Here is a 16,345-nt window from a genome sequence, read left to right as displayed (position 1 = left end):
CTCCCAGGCTACCACCTGGGCAGTGGTTATCACATCCCTGTCTAGGCAAGGGCTCTCATCTGGGGAGGAGGAGAGAGCAGGGCCCCAACTGCATTGGAGAGGGAGGGGTGGGGCTCCTGTGACCTACCATGGGAATGTTTTAAAATCCTCTTACTATCGAGCTTTTGAAAAAAATGATGATCCAGTAAAAGCAGCAACTGCATCTGCTCCATTAGCAAGTGAGGTAGTCGCAGCCTCCTGGCCTTAGGGCTCTCTTAGCTGGAAATCCAGCCAGCTATAGCCATAGCAACTGGGAAGATTGAAGCCAAGGGGGTCCAGGCCTGTCTGGGCAGAGCTAGGAGCTTGGGATGTGTGGAGGATAATGCAGGTGAGTTGGACTACTGGGTGGTCCCGGGCAACACAACCTGGGTCGGGGAGAGACTCCCAGCCAGAACCAAGATGCAGTTCTGGGTTCTCTCACAGAAGTAACTCCCAGAATGGGTTGTCTGGACTGCCTAATTGGCCTTGGTGCCCACGCTAAGATTTGGTGGGGATTAGGGCTGAGGGTAGAAACAGAAGTGGCCACATGGCACTTTTCCAGTTCAGGGTATTGAATCTGGGAATGAGAAAGTCTCAGGGGTGTGGCTGCAGTGGGTCAGTGGTCTAAGGCCCTTTTTGTCGGTGGCCAGCTGGTTAGCTCAGCTGGTCAGTGCACAGTCCAGCTCTGTGCTGGAGGCCAAGGTCAGCAGCTTAGGGCCCACATGAGCCTTTGAACAGGTCTCCACTTATGCCTCTGGTCCTGCTGTACACTGTCACAGATGCACATAGCTGACCACTAGAGCAGTGGTTGGATAGAAGGAAGATGACAAAGTAAATCATTCTCATCTCTACTGGGGAAAAATTCTGACTACAGATCCTGAGGCCAGGCTAAAGCATGGTATTCTCTTCTTGTCTTAAAGACTCCCTATTTCTCCCCCTGACTGTACTTTCTAGATTTTATCCTGCTCTCATCTCATTTTGCAGACTGGACATGGAGAGGTTAAATAATTTACCCAAATTCTCACAGCTGCAGGTACTACGTGTTTGATATCCTCTCAGATTCCTTTATGAAAGTACTGCTCAGTGGCTGTCCTGGCATGCTGGGGCCAGGGACAGGGCAGGGTGTCCTGCATGGGAGACTGTGGGCAGGCAGAAGGTGACTCGGAGCGTCCCTTCAGTCTGTGGCCTGGTGGGTGGGCAGGGGGTGGCATGAGGTAGAGCAGGAGGGAGTGGGAGTCAGGCAAGCTTTGAGCCTGGTCTTCTAGGCCTAGGCGATGGGCAGCCACCGGAGAGGCCGAGGGCAGTTGGTTGTGGTTCCCTGAACACACATGGCTTTGCCATTCTCTTATGGAGTTGGGGGAGGGTTGCTTTAGCTCATTAAAGCACAAAGTAGAGGCAAGGAGGAGCACGTCATAGCCCTTCTCTTTCTTGGGAAATTGTTTCCTCTGTCAGTAGAGCAATCCTACAAGCCCTGACTCACAGGCATTTCAGGTTGTAGTTCTATAAATCCATCAATGCTCAAGGGTCTATGTTGATTTCTTACAGTTTAGCCTATAACTGGTCCAGCACCACAGAGTCAAAGGTCAGGGAAAGTCAACAACAGCCACAAACAACCCCTCCTGCTGCTGACAGCTTTCTGCACAGTATGGAAGGGGGCCTCCCAGTGGTCTTGGGTGGACTGGCCATGCTTTGGTAGGCTCTTCTCTGCCCCAAATGTCCTTTATCTCTATATTCACCCTATGCCAGTTTGCCCTTTAAGAATCAATGAGTATTTCCTTTGTACATTTGACTACATCTTTAATCGTTTTCCTAGCATAAGTTTGTAGATTTGGCATTGTGTCCATAGCAGTGTTGGTGCTCTTACCAACACTGGATGTTATAATTTTCTCCAAACTATAACTTGGACAGCAACAAATGATAACAATCAATTTGCATTTGTTCATTTCTAATGAAGCCTTTTGTTTTGTTTTGTTTTGGTCAATTGTATTTATTATTTTATGAATTTCTTTTGCCCTTTGTTCTATGGGGTGTTTTCTTTTGAATATTGATTTGGTAGAACTCCCTATATGTAAAAGTATTAACTCCTGTTTTTCATACCTGATGCAAGTGTTTTTATAGTTTATGGATGACTTGAACCTTTTTGAAAGGTTTTTGGGTTTTTTTTTGTCCATACAGGGATTTTAATTTTCATGCACTCAATCTATCAATGTTTTCCTTTATGATTTTTGCCTTTGATCTGGTGCTTAGAAAGGCCTTTCCCACGAGATTATGGAAATGTTCATGCATGTGTTTTGCAAATTCTTCTATAGTTTCATTTTTTTATGTTTAACTCTTTATCTGGAATTGATTGCATGTGTCTTCATAAACTGCTTTAAATTCCCTTTGACATGAAAGTGATTAGTTCATGAACATGGTGGGAAAGGGAAGCTGGTAGAGAGGGAGGGGTTGATACAGGAAGGAGATGGGATCGTTACAGATCAAGGTCTGGAAGAGAAGAGGTCAGGTGCTGTTGGTAGGGGGTGCATGGAGAGAGCCAGCTTGCACCAAAGGTGGGTCACTCAGTCTCTGAGTCTAGCTGAGAAGGGCAAGAGGTGACAGAGGTCGGTTTTGTCGGGACAGGAGGTAAGTAGGGAATGGGCTGGAGAGAAAGACTGTGAGCCAGGTGCCCAAATCCCCAGTAGCTGTGGGGGTGAGGACAAAGCGGAGGGACCAGGAGAGGTAGTGTGGAGGAGGACCAGGAAATAGAGGGAGCAGGTAGGTGGCAGGGGCTGCAAGGAGAGGGGCTTACCAGTTAACAAGTTATGATTTGGGGGGATTGGGATTGGACACTCCACCTTTGGGCCCAATGGGATGTAGAAGAAGAGTGTACTCCCCTGGAGAGGTATCCTGTGGGGAAAATCAGGGGTCAGCCAAGGTGACGAGTGGAAGGAACTGGCAGAGAAAAGACTGAGGGCGTGAAGGAGTTTGTTTGCTGTGGGCAGGACGTTCTAGACTCGTGCACCGTGAAAGATCTCAGAGGGAGGGGGCTGTGAGAAGGAGAGTCTATCCCCAGTCAAAGGACAGAAACAGAGTCAAGGAAAGTTAAATGATGCCCATTTGTACAGCGCCTTGCAACTCACAAAGCACTTTCACTTATGTGCTTGCAGATGAGCCTCCCAACAGCCTTTCCGAGCAGAGAGCAAAGGGATTTGCCCAGAGTCAGGATGTGAGCCCAGGAGTTGCAGTGTCCAGTCTGGGTGCTCATGTCCCTCCACTGACCCCAACATTATCTTTATACACTCAGGGGAAGAAAGGAGGGACAGTGCTAACGGTCTTCTCTCCCCTCTCCCTGCAGGACAGTAGCCCACATTTCCAGCCTTGCCGACCATGAATGGGATGGCCAATGTGAATTCTGCCAGCCGCCCCCACTATGCCTCCTCCATCCCTGTGCCTCGAGCTTCTTCCCAGACCAGGATTCATACACCGGGCGCTTCTCCCCAGCTGCGTCCACGCCAGGCTGGCCTGGCTTTGAGCCCCCAGAGAGCAGCCTCCCCAAGACTGGGCAAGACCGCAGGCCCTTCCAGAAACTCCTCTCCCAAGGCCTCCCAGGGGAGAGGCTCCCCCAAGACTGCTGGGGCAGTGAGGGAGTCAGCTGAGTGCAGTGAAGGCCTCTCCGGCTCCCCATGGAGCAGTCCCAGAATAACCCCAAAAGCAGCTCTTTCCAGCCGGGCTGGGTCCAGAAGAGTTGGGGAGACACAAGGCACCCAGGGAAAGAAGAAGGCCCAGGAAGCGATTCCAATTCACCAGACCCGGGGCAGGAGCCCATCCCGGACAAGCTCTCATGGAGAAACTCAAATACCAGGCCCTCCTGAAGGTCGAAAGTCTACTAGCTGCCCCGGAAAAGACCAGAGAGATATAAACAACAAAAGTTCTGGGATCCCCAGGTCTCTGGAGCCTGATGACAGGGCAGCTTCACGGCCTACCTCTCCAGTCTGCAGCCCAGCGCAGAGCAAACACGCCTCCTCCACCCCGGCAGCCATTAGCTTCTCCTCGGTCCATCAACAGAGTCAGCCGGTCACAGCCACCGTGGCCCCCTTCCAGTACAGGTTAGCTGGGGGAGCAGGCAGGGAGGAAGGGAGGGAAGAATGGTGCTGGGACCAAGAGACGAGCCCAAAGAGGAGAGGGGCTTGATGATGAGGGGCTGGTGGAGACCGGAGGGCCCCAGGGTATAGAAAAAGAAGTCAGGCAGGAGGAGACGTGCAAAGTTGGGAAATGGAGAGCTGAGATGGGACTGGGAACGTAAAAGGAAACCCGAGTCCAAGCTCTGGCCTTTCTCAAACTCTGGGGACTCCACAACTAATAGAGGCTTATAAATGCCCAGGTGAATCTAAAAAGAGAGAGTTCACACAACACTACTTATCCAGTATCTATGGGGATATGAAATGAAAATGTGCAAAGTAAAATCCATTGGCAATTTAGAACATCATGAAGTAGCAGGGCATAGTGTGCTAGGAAAACTCTTTTCACTTTCAGGTACTGGGAGTCATTAAAATGACCAGTTTTCCTGCTCTCTGGGAAATGGTGAAACAATATATTAGGGTACTGTGGATGCTTAGGCAGCTAGATACATAGGTAGGTAGGTAGGTAGGTAAGTCAGTCTTGCACAACTCGCGTGAGACATTTGCTCCCACTGTGAGTTAGACTAACTGCATCGTCCCTGTGGCTCTCATAACACCTTGTGTCGGCTAGGCCCGTATTCATGACAATGTGGTCAACAAGCTGGTCTCCCCAGTTTTTTTCAGACATGGTAAATTGAGTGCATAGAAAAACAAACACTAAGTCAACTCTGCTTTTTTAATAAAAATATAACTGTTTCCTAAAATGACCACATTAAGTAAACCAAATTTTAATTACTAATTATTATACAAATTAGAAATGCCCAAATGCAAATTTAGTACCTTCCTGGCTAAACTAACTTCCTATGTTTCTTTTTCCGATGCTAATGTGAAGAGAAACTCTCCCTTATATTTGGGGGTAGAAGAGCTTGTACATCATTCCCTGGACACTGGAGGCCTCTGAGGCATCAGAGCAGTTGGAGTAGGAACGACTAGGAGCTTTATCCTTCACTAGAAGCCAACTTGAGTGTATCTTGATTTCTGAAAAATCTAATGCAATCTTATATTACAATAATAGGTATTTGGGGTCCTGGAGTCCCACTATATTCTGCACACACATGTTTAGGCCTCATTTAGAGTGTTACATTCAGTTACGAAATCCACATTTTAAAAGGACAATGACCCAGGGCTGGCTGGTTAGCTCAGCTGGTAAAAGTGCAGTGTTATAACACCAAGGTCAAAGGTTCGGGTCCCCATACTGGCCAGCTTAAAAAAAAGAGTACATCAACACACAAAAACACATTTAGAGGAAAACTGACAGGTTGGCGAGGGATCCAAAAAAGGTGTTATAAGAATGATTAAAGGCACTGGAGAAGTTTACTTTGGAAAGGGAAAGCTTAGAGGGAGTCTGAGAACTGTTTTCAAATATTTGAAGGACTGTCATGTTGTAAGATGAATTAGATTTACTTGGGGCAGCTCCAAAGAGCTGACTCAGCGTCATGGTGGTTAGAAGTTAGTTCAAGACAGATTTGAGGCTCAATAGGAAGAACTTTCCAACAACTAGAGAGGATTACAAATTGACTGTAAGGCAGTGAACTCCTCTTATTGCAAGAATTTCAGCTGAGTCCACGGCCAAAAGGAGTTCTTATGCAGGTGACCCCTCAAAGCATCCCTTCTGCCTGACTATACTGCCCATAACGTGCACAGATATTCCTTTTTCTAAAGGTTAATTCACTTCTGTCCCTTATGACTTTCTCAACTTAGATTCTGAAGCTGATGAGAGAACTCAAGAAGCAGACATGTAGGGCAGACCTTCCTTTGAATGGCCTTTTTTCAATTAGTAAAATATTTTCCTGGTAATTCTTTGACTTTCTCCTCCTACCTGATTTCCTTCATTTTGAATTCGTTCTATGGGAAAAAGTGTCTAGGCATTAAATTGTTTAAGATTTTACATTATCCACCCTATTAGTCCCTGGTATATTTAGAACCTGACATTTTCCAAAAAGGTCAGAATTTTTTAGTTCGAACATTTCAACGCGACTTAAACAGAACCATGCTTCCTCTATTCAGCAAACATTTATTGCATATTTGCATTCTAAATGGAAATGTGTCATACCTCCCCAGTAGGGGTTTTCTTCACTACTCCACCCCTTGACCCTTCCTCTTTCAGGCCCTGGATTAGGATTGAAGGGAGCGTCATGGCTCAGGCAAGGGTGAGATTAGGACCAAGACACCCCTAGATGCTGCAGGCAGATGGGCAGGAACCCAGCATACCTGCAGAGACTAGAGCTGCTGTTATGTGCAGCTCTGCCAAGGGCCAGGCTGGGCCACCCCTTCCAAGCTTCACAGCCGAGGAGGTGCCATCTGCTTCCTAGAATCTACAGACATCCTGCTTTCGTGGAAATCTTACCCCGTCCCCTGGGCCCTTGGCCTTCTGCAAAGCCCCAGCTGAATGCAGAATCAGAGACTACCTGTTCTCCTCGTGGTCTTCACCCTGGTTGTACCTGACCTGCTTCTCCAGGGAACGAATCTGTCAGCCACTTTTTCCCCGGCCCTATCCTCCACATCCATCTCTTTTCAAGAGTCTGGGTGTGGTCTTCCCAACAAAGCCTATCTCCTGCCATCCATCACCTCCAGCTAGCCCCCTTCTCCCTGGACCCAGAGAAGGCATAATGCCTCTTGATCTGCTCTCCAGAGCCCCTGTCTCACACGTCTTATTCCATCACATCTCCAACTTCATTCCCCTCTGCTCTCCTGGAAAAGAGCCACAGCAGCTTCCCCACGGCCTTGGCTGCCTTTTTCCAGCTGCCAAGTATTTTCTTTCCCTGACAGTTCTCTCATTCCCCTCCTCAGGTGGGCCTTTGGTCAGACTTCAGTTAGGAGGGTATGGTTAGTGGTGTCGGGAGTGTAAGGTTATTGGTGTCACCCTTGTGGTTTTCTTCTGTCTGGTTCAACCACTGTCCGACTTCCAGCATAGAGGGTACTGTCCATCCAGGCTGGGAAGTGAGGGCAGATATGGAGGCCTAACCATGTTTGGGGAGGCAGAGACAGGTGCAGATACAAGTGCAGTGCCGACTGAGATCGGAGAGATAGGCTGCATTCCCCAACGTTCCTGGGACTGGAGTTCCTGGTCCATATGGCCAGTACTGCCTCACTCGCCATTGCATCATAATAATGGCAGTAATAGTCCTGACAGCAAGCTCTTCCTATTCTTCTTCTTTTTTTTTTTTTTTTTGACCAGTAAGGGGCCGCAACCCTTGCACAGTGTGGTCTGCACCACGCTCAGCCAGTGAGTGCACCTGCCATCCCTATATAGGATCCAAACCCGCGGCCTCGGTGCTACCAGCACCGCACTCTCCCGAGTGAGCCATGGCGCCAGCCCAGCTCTTCCTATTCTTAATACTGGTTATTGCCTACTTGCTCTGGACCAGATGCTGTGCTTAGATCTTTACATATATGATGTTATTCAATAGAACATTTGATCCTCTGCTCTTTAGAATGTCCTATTACTTTCTTACCAATATGTTACGTCCCCTACTTCAAAAACCCAGATCCATATTAATGTCTTACAAGAAACCAATCAACTCATTGGCATGAGTGTACCTGGGCAGACATTTAATTGACAGTAGTAAATGATGACTGTTCCCATCATGTCATGCACCTCCATGAGCCAGAATGAGGTCTCCTGCTTTCTCTGAGTGTACCCCACCCTGCCCTATCCCCAGCACCCACCTGAGGGGTTGCAGATCCACAAGAGCTCAAGATCGCACGAGTGTCTTAGAGCTGAGCAGGAGCAGCAAATGCCTCACTCCCTAGGCCATCAGACTGATCTGAGCCTTGGAGCATGTCTCTCTTCACCTGTGATGGAAGCTAGACCCAGACAGGAGAGGTTCACTCCAGGTGGAGAGGTTCACTCCAGGTTACACAGCCAGTTAATGGCAGAGCCATCTAGGTATTGAAAAAAGTAAAAACTGGAGAGAGAGAAAGACAAATCACAGTAGCACTGGAGACTCACAGGGTCTCCTGGCCCAGCCCATCAATTTCCCCTCCTGCCTGCAGATCCCCCCCGCCCTCCTGCCAAGCTGCCAAAGGGTCCATTTAGCTGGAGACAGCGGATGGACGGGTGGGCGGGCCAGCTCCCAGAACCCAGGGTAATTGCCTATAATGAAAGCTCCCACAGTCTTTGTTCCTGGGAGCGATTGTAAGGTTGGGGTTGTGCTCAGAGGTCTGTGTGCACTTGGGAGCGGGTGCCCAGAGGCCTCACCCTTCCTTCCTGATGCCATAACTGGCCCAGCATGGATTTGTCCTCCCAAGAGTCTCAGTGACCCCAGCTGAGCCTACTCCTTCTTTCCTGACCTCCTAGCTGCCTGCACAATGAGCGGGCCCAAGGAAGCCTGTGTGCCCCCTGAGCTACCAGGAGTCAGTGACCTCACCTTCAGAGGGAGGTCTTTTCCGTATGTATGCACATGGCTGTACATACATGCACGTCCTGAGGGCAAGGAAACAGCAAGACAAAGGACCCAAGGCCAGGAATTACTGGGGGATCCCTCTGCCCTGTGGGTGATAGTGTTGCTGGGAATGGGTAGAAGACCAACGTGCAAGTAGCATCAGGTATCTGCATGCCCTCAGGGGCTCTCCAGGGGCTCTCTCCTTGGCTCAGCTTTGCACAGAAGGCTGCAGCCTGCAGGAATGCACACGTGCACAGGTCCACCAGTGGTACTGGGCACCAGCAGAGAAGAACCAAGCTCTGAGCTCTGAGAGGGTTTCTCAGCCCCTTGGAGGAACTTCAGGCCGAAATAACCTCCACCATAAGTGACCACCCCTTTTTGGTCCCACAGGTTGCAGACAGACCAGGAACCTGGCCCCCTTCCCCAGGGGACCTGGGCCCTTGATGGCTACTCCAGCCCTTCCAACAGGACTGAGGAGACTTTCTCCTGCATGGGTAAGTGCTCTGGGGGAAAGGCTTCCTTCTGGGGTGGGGGCCACTGGACTGGAACTCTCCTCACGTTCCGCATAGAGGCTAAACAGGTCCATCTCTTGACAATTAGACATCGTTGTGAATTGCTCTTGGAGTTTCCGCCATGCCTGACTCAACCCAGGGTTGGTCCTTCAAATCCAGGAGCACTTCGGGGTCAGGACAGAAACTGGCAAGTGGGTGCCATGCTTAGCTGATGCTCAGGCTGTGAGAGCCACTGTGTGTGTGTAATGTGTGAGGATGTTACAAAAAGGTGACAGGCTGGGAGAGTGAAAGGCAGGTTCTGAGTGAAGCCCAGATTAACGGTGAGGGTCCTGGGAACCTGTAAGGCAGTCCAGAGCCACCTGGCTGGCTGCCTGACAACTGCTTCCTCACCCAGGACCACTTTTAACAGGCCACTTCCACATGTGTCCCCTTCCGTGTGTCATCCTGTAATCACAACATATCACCTGATGCACGTAGTACTATTAACTGAGCCTCAAGAGCATGAGATTCACCAAAAAAACTCTTGAAACCCAAATATAGTGATATTCCTTAAGGGCAGAGGCACCACCTGTCCCCAGCGCATGCTCAGGTGCTCACTGTCTCCGAATGAATGAAGAGTGAATGAGTGAATGCCTTGTGTACCATGAGTCAGGTCCTAAGTGGGTCAGATTCTAAACTCTCAGCAGCATTTAGGGATGTGTGCTGATGTTCTTGCAGTATAAAAAAAAATACCTTGAGGATGGCTGTAATCCACACCAGAGGTACACGAGACTGCACACAGCAAGGAACCAGCTCTATCCTTTAGTTTCCCAGACAAAGGGAAACTTGCCCCAGCAAAACAATGAACTTGCTTTTGGAAAACCTGAGATTGTTCAGGTTTCTCTTACAGCTTCATCTCAGTGCCCTGCTCCAGAGGGCAAAGCTGGGGCTTAGGACAGCCTGACCCTGAGATATTTGGCACTGATGGTATGCCAGACCTGTCTTCTCTGTGCCCTCTTGGCCTGGGGGCTGGCCCTTTTGACCCCTCTTTGGGCCTGGTCTACAGCAGTGATCTTGGAGCGACCCCGGAAACAGAGCAGCAACACTCACTCTTCCATGGCAAGCCTTGCAGAGGAGGGTTTTGGGGTAGGGACTGGGCATTTAAAAAGTAAGCCATCTCCTCCCACGAGTAGTACACATGCAGGGGAATGAGGGCATGGCAGGGGACAAAAGGAAACCACATGTCACTGGCACTGAAAAAACATCAGAATTAGAATGCGGTAACCAGGAAACTATGTAGAGCTCTATTTTTACATTTGCAGTTTTGTTAGTGTAATGGCTTCCTTATGTGGATGCCACATTGTTGGAGCCTAATGATCTCCATCCACCTTACCAGGCATTCGTTCATAATTATTATCCGATGAGTTGGTGAGAGGAGTTTTACTTTTAACACCTGCTGCAAACTGACGTTAAGAATCCCCCAGGCTTGTCAGCTGGTAGACCACCCTCACCGGCTAGATCTGAAAGTGTGTGATAGATCACAGGTTGGGTTGTTCTGTGGGGCAGAGTGCCAGTGAACCTGTGGAGGTGGGCTTTACACGGGAAAGTGAGAAGCACCAGCTTTTTCCAAGGCTCCTAGGGAAGGGAACAAGTTTCACAATGTTACCTCTGCTCTGGCGCTAGCTAGTTGTCATGGTGAGCCATCTTTGCTGAAAATACACTGAGCTCTTTGATGGGTTGGATGGGGAGAGAGATTTGGGGTTTGCCTGCTTCGGGAGGGAGGCTGAAGTCTCCTGAGCTTGAAGAACATCGAGAAGAGGAGAAAAGAGGAGACAACTGAAGGGTTCCATTTTATGCCTTGCTCTCCCACTCCCAAACTCACTCAGGGCATGAAATGACTCATTCATTCACGTATTCTTTCATTCAATCGACAACCATTCATGAGTGTTTGCCTTGTGCCAAACGCTTGCTTGACACTAGGGTAGAAGATGAGTAAGACTTTGACCTGCCTTCAAGGAATTCAGTCGGGATTCACTCCACTGAGATTTACCTACAGAATTCGCTGGCATTCCAGAAGCCCCACCCGGTGACCTGCCCTTATAGGGTCCACAAGGCAGCCAGTCAGTCCTGCCTCACTCGCTAGGCCCTGTGCACGAGGTGGGCACTGGGACATTCCCCCCACCTTGTAGAAGGAGAAATGGGTGCCTTGGAGACTACTATAGCATATGTTTATATCATTCACGGAATCCAGCACAATTATTTCCCAGTTATTGATCATGTTATAGCCTTGACAATTTGTAGATGACAGAAGGCAGGGGACTTTTGTTTGAAGCTCACATATCCTCCCTTCCTGTCCATGAACTCCTCTTGTTCCCTATCACTGGCACAGTGTCTGGTGATCAGTGTTTGGTGAATGAATGAATTGAGTGACTGAGTAAGGAATCCAAAGTAAATGGTCATGGCACTCATTGTTCTGCTGTGAACCTGTTTCTTCGTCTACCAGCTTAGGAGGAGCAACCAGTCTTTCTCTGCTCTTCTCCCAGTGTTGTCCCCTCTGGCCACCAGACTCACTGCATCTGGGGTCTGGGGGGGCAGGGCCCTTGAGAGGAGCAGGAGAAGACTGAAGAGCTTTCTCAGCCTTATACTATTTTCTTCCTTTCTCTGCCTGGACTCTGGAAATAGAGTCCAAATGTCCAAATAAGGCTTTATAATCTTTATGTAGCAGGAAGAGCATTTCCAATGGTGAATTGCCATAGAGCTAGGGTGTTGGTGACAGCCTTCATATGTCCTGAGGGCTGTCCACAGCCAGCTACTCCACCTGCCTCTGCCCTGGGGCAAGTGTAGGAGTATCCAGTCTACGGGTGTTTGTACATGTGCCCTGACCCTCCCCTAGCCCACCTGGTGCTGCCAGTGACAGCCCAGTGCTGGTCCCATCTGCTCACACTCCCTTTGGTTGCTGTCAATGCAGGGCAGTGCATAGGCTGCCATCAGATCTTAATTTGGAAAGCCAAGGGAAGCAAGGGCTGGTGTTACCACGTGCCCACATGTGTGGTGAGGCCATGTGTGGGAGCACTGGGAAAGGTTGCACCAAGGTTTACACAGATTCCTTAATTACTTCCACTTTGTGGCATGTTTGAATGAGCACTAAGTGGACACATAATGAAGGGATCTTTTCTCATCATAACATGTGTCACCAGGGAGCAAGCCAGAGCCTCCTCCCTGCCTCCTCCTCACACGAGTCTTGATATATATAGAATGGGAGGGGCGGTGTAGAGTTTGGCCTCACGCTGGGGCCGTTTTGCTTTTCTTCCCCTTTCTTCTCCTTTGTTGACTTGACTCCATCTTTAAACCACAATTAAGTTTTCATGCCTTGTGGATTGAGGGACAGGAATACAGTCCTCATTCTAAGAGAATGTGCAAAGCCTGCTGTGCCCTCACCCAGGGCAGGAGCGAGATATGATAACTCTACTCCCTGCGAGTGTTCGGGGCTTCCACGTGGGCTCCAGCTCAGTGTGCAAGGCCACCATGCTCTTTTGAGCGTTTCAGGACAAATCTAAGTAACCCAGACCTACAAATGTCTTGGAATCAAAGAATATAGGAAGTCAAAGCTCTAGGGAACTTTATAGATCACACAAATTTGGCCTCATTTTCGACAAGGAGTGTATTAGTCCATTTCTGTTGCTTATAACAAAATACCTGGACTGGGTAATTTATAAGAAAAAATTTATTGCTTACAGTTTCAGAGGCTGAGAAGTCCAAAGTCCAGGGAACACATCTGGTGAAAGTCTTCTTTGGTGGTGGCTTTACAGCAATGCATGGATTTCACATGGCAGAAAATGGCAGAGCAGAGAGAGAGAGACTCTCATGTGCTCTCCTGTTAAAGCCCTCTGAACCACACCCCTGACCACCATTATTAATCCATTCACTACTGCAGGGTCCTACAATCCAAACACCTCTTCAAGGCCCCACCTTTCAATTACCATAATAGGATTTTCCACCCTCAGTGGTTACAGTGGGAATTAAGCTTGTAAGATATGATCTTTGGGAGACACAATTTAATCAATCCACAGCATTCTGCCCCTGCCCCCCAAAGTTCATGTCCTTCTCACAGGTAAATATATTCATTCTATTCCCAAAGTCTTAACTTGTTTCAACTGAAAAGTTCAAGGTTCAAAGTCCCATCTGTGAAATCAAAACAAGTTATCTACTTCCAAAATACAATGGTGGGGCCGGCCCGTGGCTCACTCGGGAGAGTGCGGTGTTGAGAACACCAAGGCCCCGGGTTCGGATCCCATATAGGGATGGCTGGTTAGCTCGCTGGCTGAGCGTGGTGCTGACAAAATGCAATGGTGGGACAGACACAGGGTACATATTTCGATTCAAAAAGGGAGAAATAGGCCAAAAAAGGGTAACACGTTCTAAACAAGTCTGAAACCCAGCAGGGCAGGCATTAAATTTCAGGGCTGACGAATCATGTACCTTGACTCCATGTTCAATGTCCTCTGCATGTTGGTGCAGGAGTTGGATCCCCAAGTCCTTGGGCAGCTCTGCTCCTATGGCTTTCCTGGTCTGAGGCCATGCTTCAGCTCTTGCAGGCTAGCATCATATGCGGTAGCTCCACAATTCTGGGATCTTCATGACAGTCCTGCTCCCACAGCTCTACTAGGCATGGCCTTGGTGGGGTTTTTCCGCTGCAACTCTGACCCCACATTTCCTCCTGGCCCGGCTCTAGTGAAGACTCTATGTGATGACTCCACCCCTGTGACAGATCTCTTCTTGGGTGCCCAGGATTTTCCAAATATCATTTGAAATCAGGGTGGAGGCCCCCAAGCCTTCACACATCTGGCATTCTGGAAGCCTAACACCACATAGATGCCATCAAGGCTTCTGGTCTGTATTTTCCAAAGCTGTGGATTCAGCCACACCTGGGGCCATTTTAGCCACAGCTGAAGCAGTCAAAGCAGACAGGGTGCTGATGTGGGAAGCAGCTTCCCTAGGTGGCCCTGTGCAGTGAGCCCGTGGAGCACCTCAGGCCTGTTCCCCACGACCATTCTGCCTCCCTAGACCTCTGGGCCAGTAGTGGAAGGGTTGGCCCCAGAGGCTTCTGCAATGCCTTCAGGACCTTTCCCCCTTCTCTTGATAATCCCTTTCTTTTGTACTAATCTTCTTATCACCACTGCATTTTTCTCATGATAATGCTCTCTGCTTCACTACCACATGGTCAGGCTGCAAATTTTCCAAATCTTTAAACTCTGCTTTTCTTTTAAATTCTGGCTTTATGTCACGCTTTTGCCACCATAACTCAGCATAGGCTGTTGCAAGTAGCCATGCAGTTTCCTTAATGCTTTGCTGCTTAGAAATTTCTTCCACCAAATACACTGGGTCAGTACCTTGTAGTTCCACATTCCATAATACTTTGGGGCATGAACAGAATGCAGCCAAGTTCCTTGCAAGTTCATAGCAAGGTGATCTTTGCCCCAGTTTCCAATAAGTCCCTTCTCATTTACATCTGAGATCTTCACAGAATGGCCTTTACTGTCTATATTTCTATCAGCATTCTGCTCACCACCACTTAATCAGTTTCTGAGAAGTTCCAAACTTTCCCTGGTTTTCATTTCTTCTGAACTCCCACCAGCAGCTAAGCTTTTTCTAGCCTGCTCCTCCAAATCCTAACAGCTTCTCCTCAACACCCAGTTCCAAAGCTACTTCCACATTTTCAAGTATTTGTTATAAGCAACACCCTACTTCTCTGGTTTTCTATATTAGTACCTGAAACTGGGTAATTTGTAAGAAAACAAATTTATTGCTTATACTTTAGGAGGCTGGAAAGTCCAAAGTCCAAGGAACACATCTGGTGAGGGTCTTGGTGGTGGCGACAGTGATCCAGGGGTCTCACATGGCAGAAAATGGCAGAGCAGAGAGAGAGACTCTCATGTGCCCTCCTTTTAAAGCCCTAAGAACCACGCCCCTGACCACCGTTATTAATCCATTCACTATGGCATAGTCCTACAATCTAATCACCTCTTCAAGGCCCCACTTTTTGATTACCATAATAGGATTTCCCACCCTCAGCAGTTACAGTGGGAATTGAGCTTGTAATATATGAACTCTGGAGGACACAATTCAAGGAGAGATGAGACTCAGAGAGGAAAAGTGAATTGCTCAAGTTTGCATTAGTAAGTCAGTAGGTGAATTGAACCCCACTGCCTTCTGACTCCCTGAACACTAAATCGATCACATGGTAATAACAAATGCCATTTACTGAACACCTCATATGTGCAGGGCACAGTGCTAGGTGCTTTACATAAAGTTCTTCATGAACACCTCACACAGCCCTATGAAGTTGGTGTTATTACTGTGTATTATAGATGAGAACACTCACATTCAGAGAGGTTATATGAAACCTGTCTGAAGACATACAGCCTTGGGGCTGCACCAGGATTCGAACCCAGGTTTGTCAAAAGGTCATTCTCGTCTCTAACTCCCCTGCCTTCCCGTCTGCCACCATTACTCAGTGTTAATTGCACACTGTCTAAGCTCAACTCAGTTTCCTTAACCTCTGCCAAGTGGTGGGGAAGGAAATGGAATCAGTGAGCCACAGTCCCCGCTGATGTCTCCTCGACCTGAGCAGGTCCCAGCATGTCACTGGCATCTCTGTCACTCCAAACCTGTGTCATTTCATGCTGAGTTCACACTGCTGTGTTCCCTACCCTCTGGGGACTTTCAGGCCAAGATGAGCCTGATGTCCCAGCCATCCGTGGAGAGAGGACATGCAGACAATTGACTAGGAAACAGAACAAGTTCAGGGGCAAATGATATTAGCTGTGTTCTCAGGGCTCCAGTAGGTCAGTGCAGCTGAGAGGCAGAGGAGGCTTGGGAGTGCAGGGGTCTCTAGAGACCCTGTTTGGATGAACAGAGCAGCCATCTGGGACCACATAGGAGATGGGATGGGCAGTCATAATAATACCAATAACAGCAGCTGACACTATGGCTTACTGCGAACCAGGCATGGTCATAAACACTTTAATCATTCTGACAGCTGCACGAGGGTTGGAACCTAACTCCCTAGTTTACATCACAGCTTCCTCACTTCTAGCTGTGCGACCTTGGGCAGGTTATCTAACCTCTCTGTGCCTTCCTTGGTTGTAATTGGGGATGATAACAAGACCTTCCTCATAGGGTTTGGTGAGGATTAAATTCATCTATATATCTAAAGTGCTTAGAAGAGTGCCCAGTACATAGTAACTGCTTAATACACGTTTGATATTTATTTGTTATTGAAGGAATTGCTATT

The 16,345-nt window shown here is 48.6% G+C and overlaps 1 protein-coding gene across 3 annotated transcripts in view; it reads left to right on the top strand.

The window, feature by feature from the left end:
- NAV1 (neuron navigator 1) overlaps positions 1 to 16,345 on the top strand; it is a 251,002-nt gene that overhangs the window by 66,542 nt on the left and 168,115 nt on the right. For all 3 annotated transcript variants that reach the window (XR_010024868.1, XM_063113832.1, XM_063113831.1), the window contains exons 2-3: positions 3,353 to 4,103; positions 8,951 to 9,054. Coding sequence is in view for 2 of the 3 variants with exons in the window: in XM_063113832.1 (XP_062969902.1) it covers positions 3,385 to 4,103; positions 8,951 to 9,054 (823 nt within the window). In the remaining variant the exon portion in view is untranslated. The remainder of the gene's footprint in view (positions 1 to 3,352; positions 4,104 to 8,950; positions 9,055 to 16,345) is intronic.

Source organism: Cynocephalus volans, chromosome 11 (genome assembly GCF_027409185.1).
Source record: "Cynocephalus volans isolate mCynVol1 chromosome 11, mCynVol1.pri, whole genome shotgun sequence".
In the NCBI taxonomy this organism is placed as follows: Eukaryota; Metazoa; Chordata; class Mammalia; order Dermoptera; family Cynocephalidae; genus Cynocephalus; species Cynocephalus volans.
Note: the sequence above shows the minus strand (reverse complement) of the source record. Positions and strands in the feature narration are given on the sequence as shown.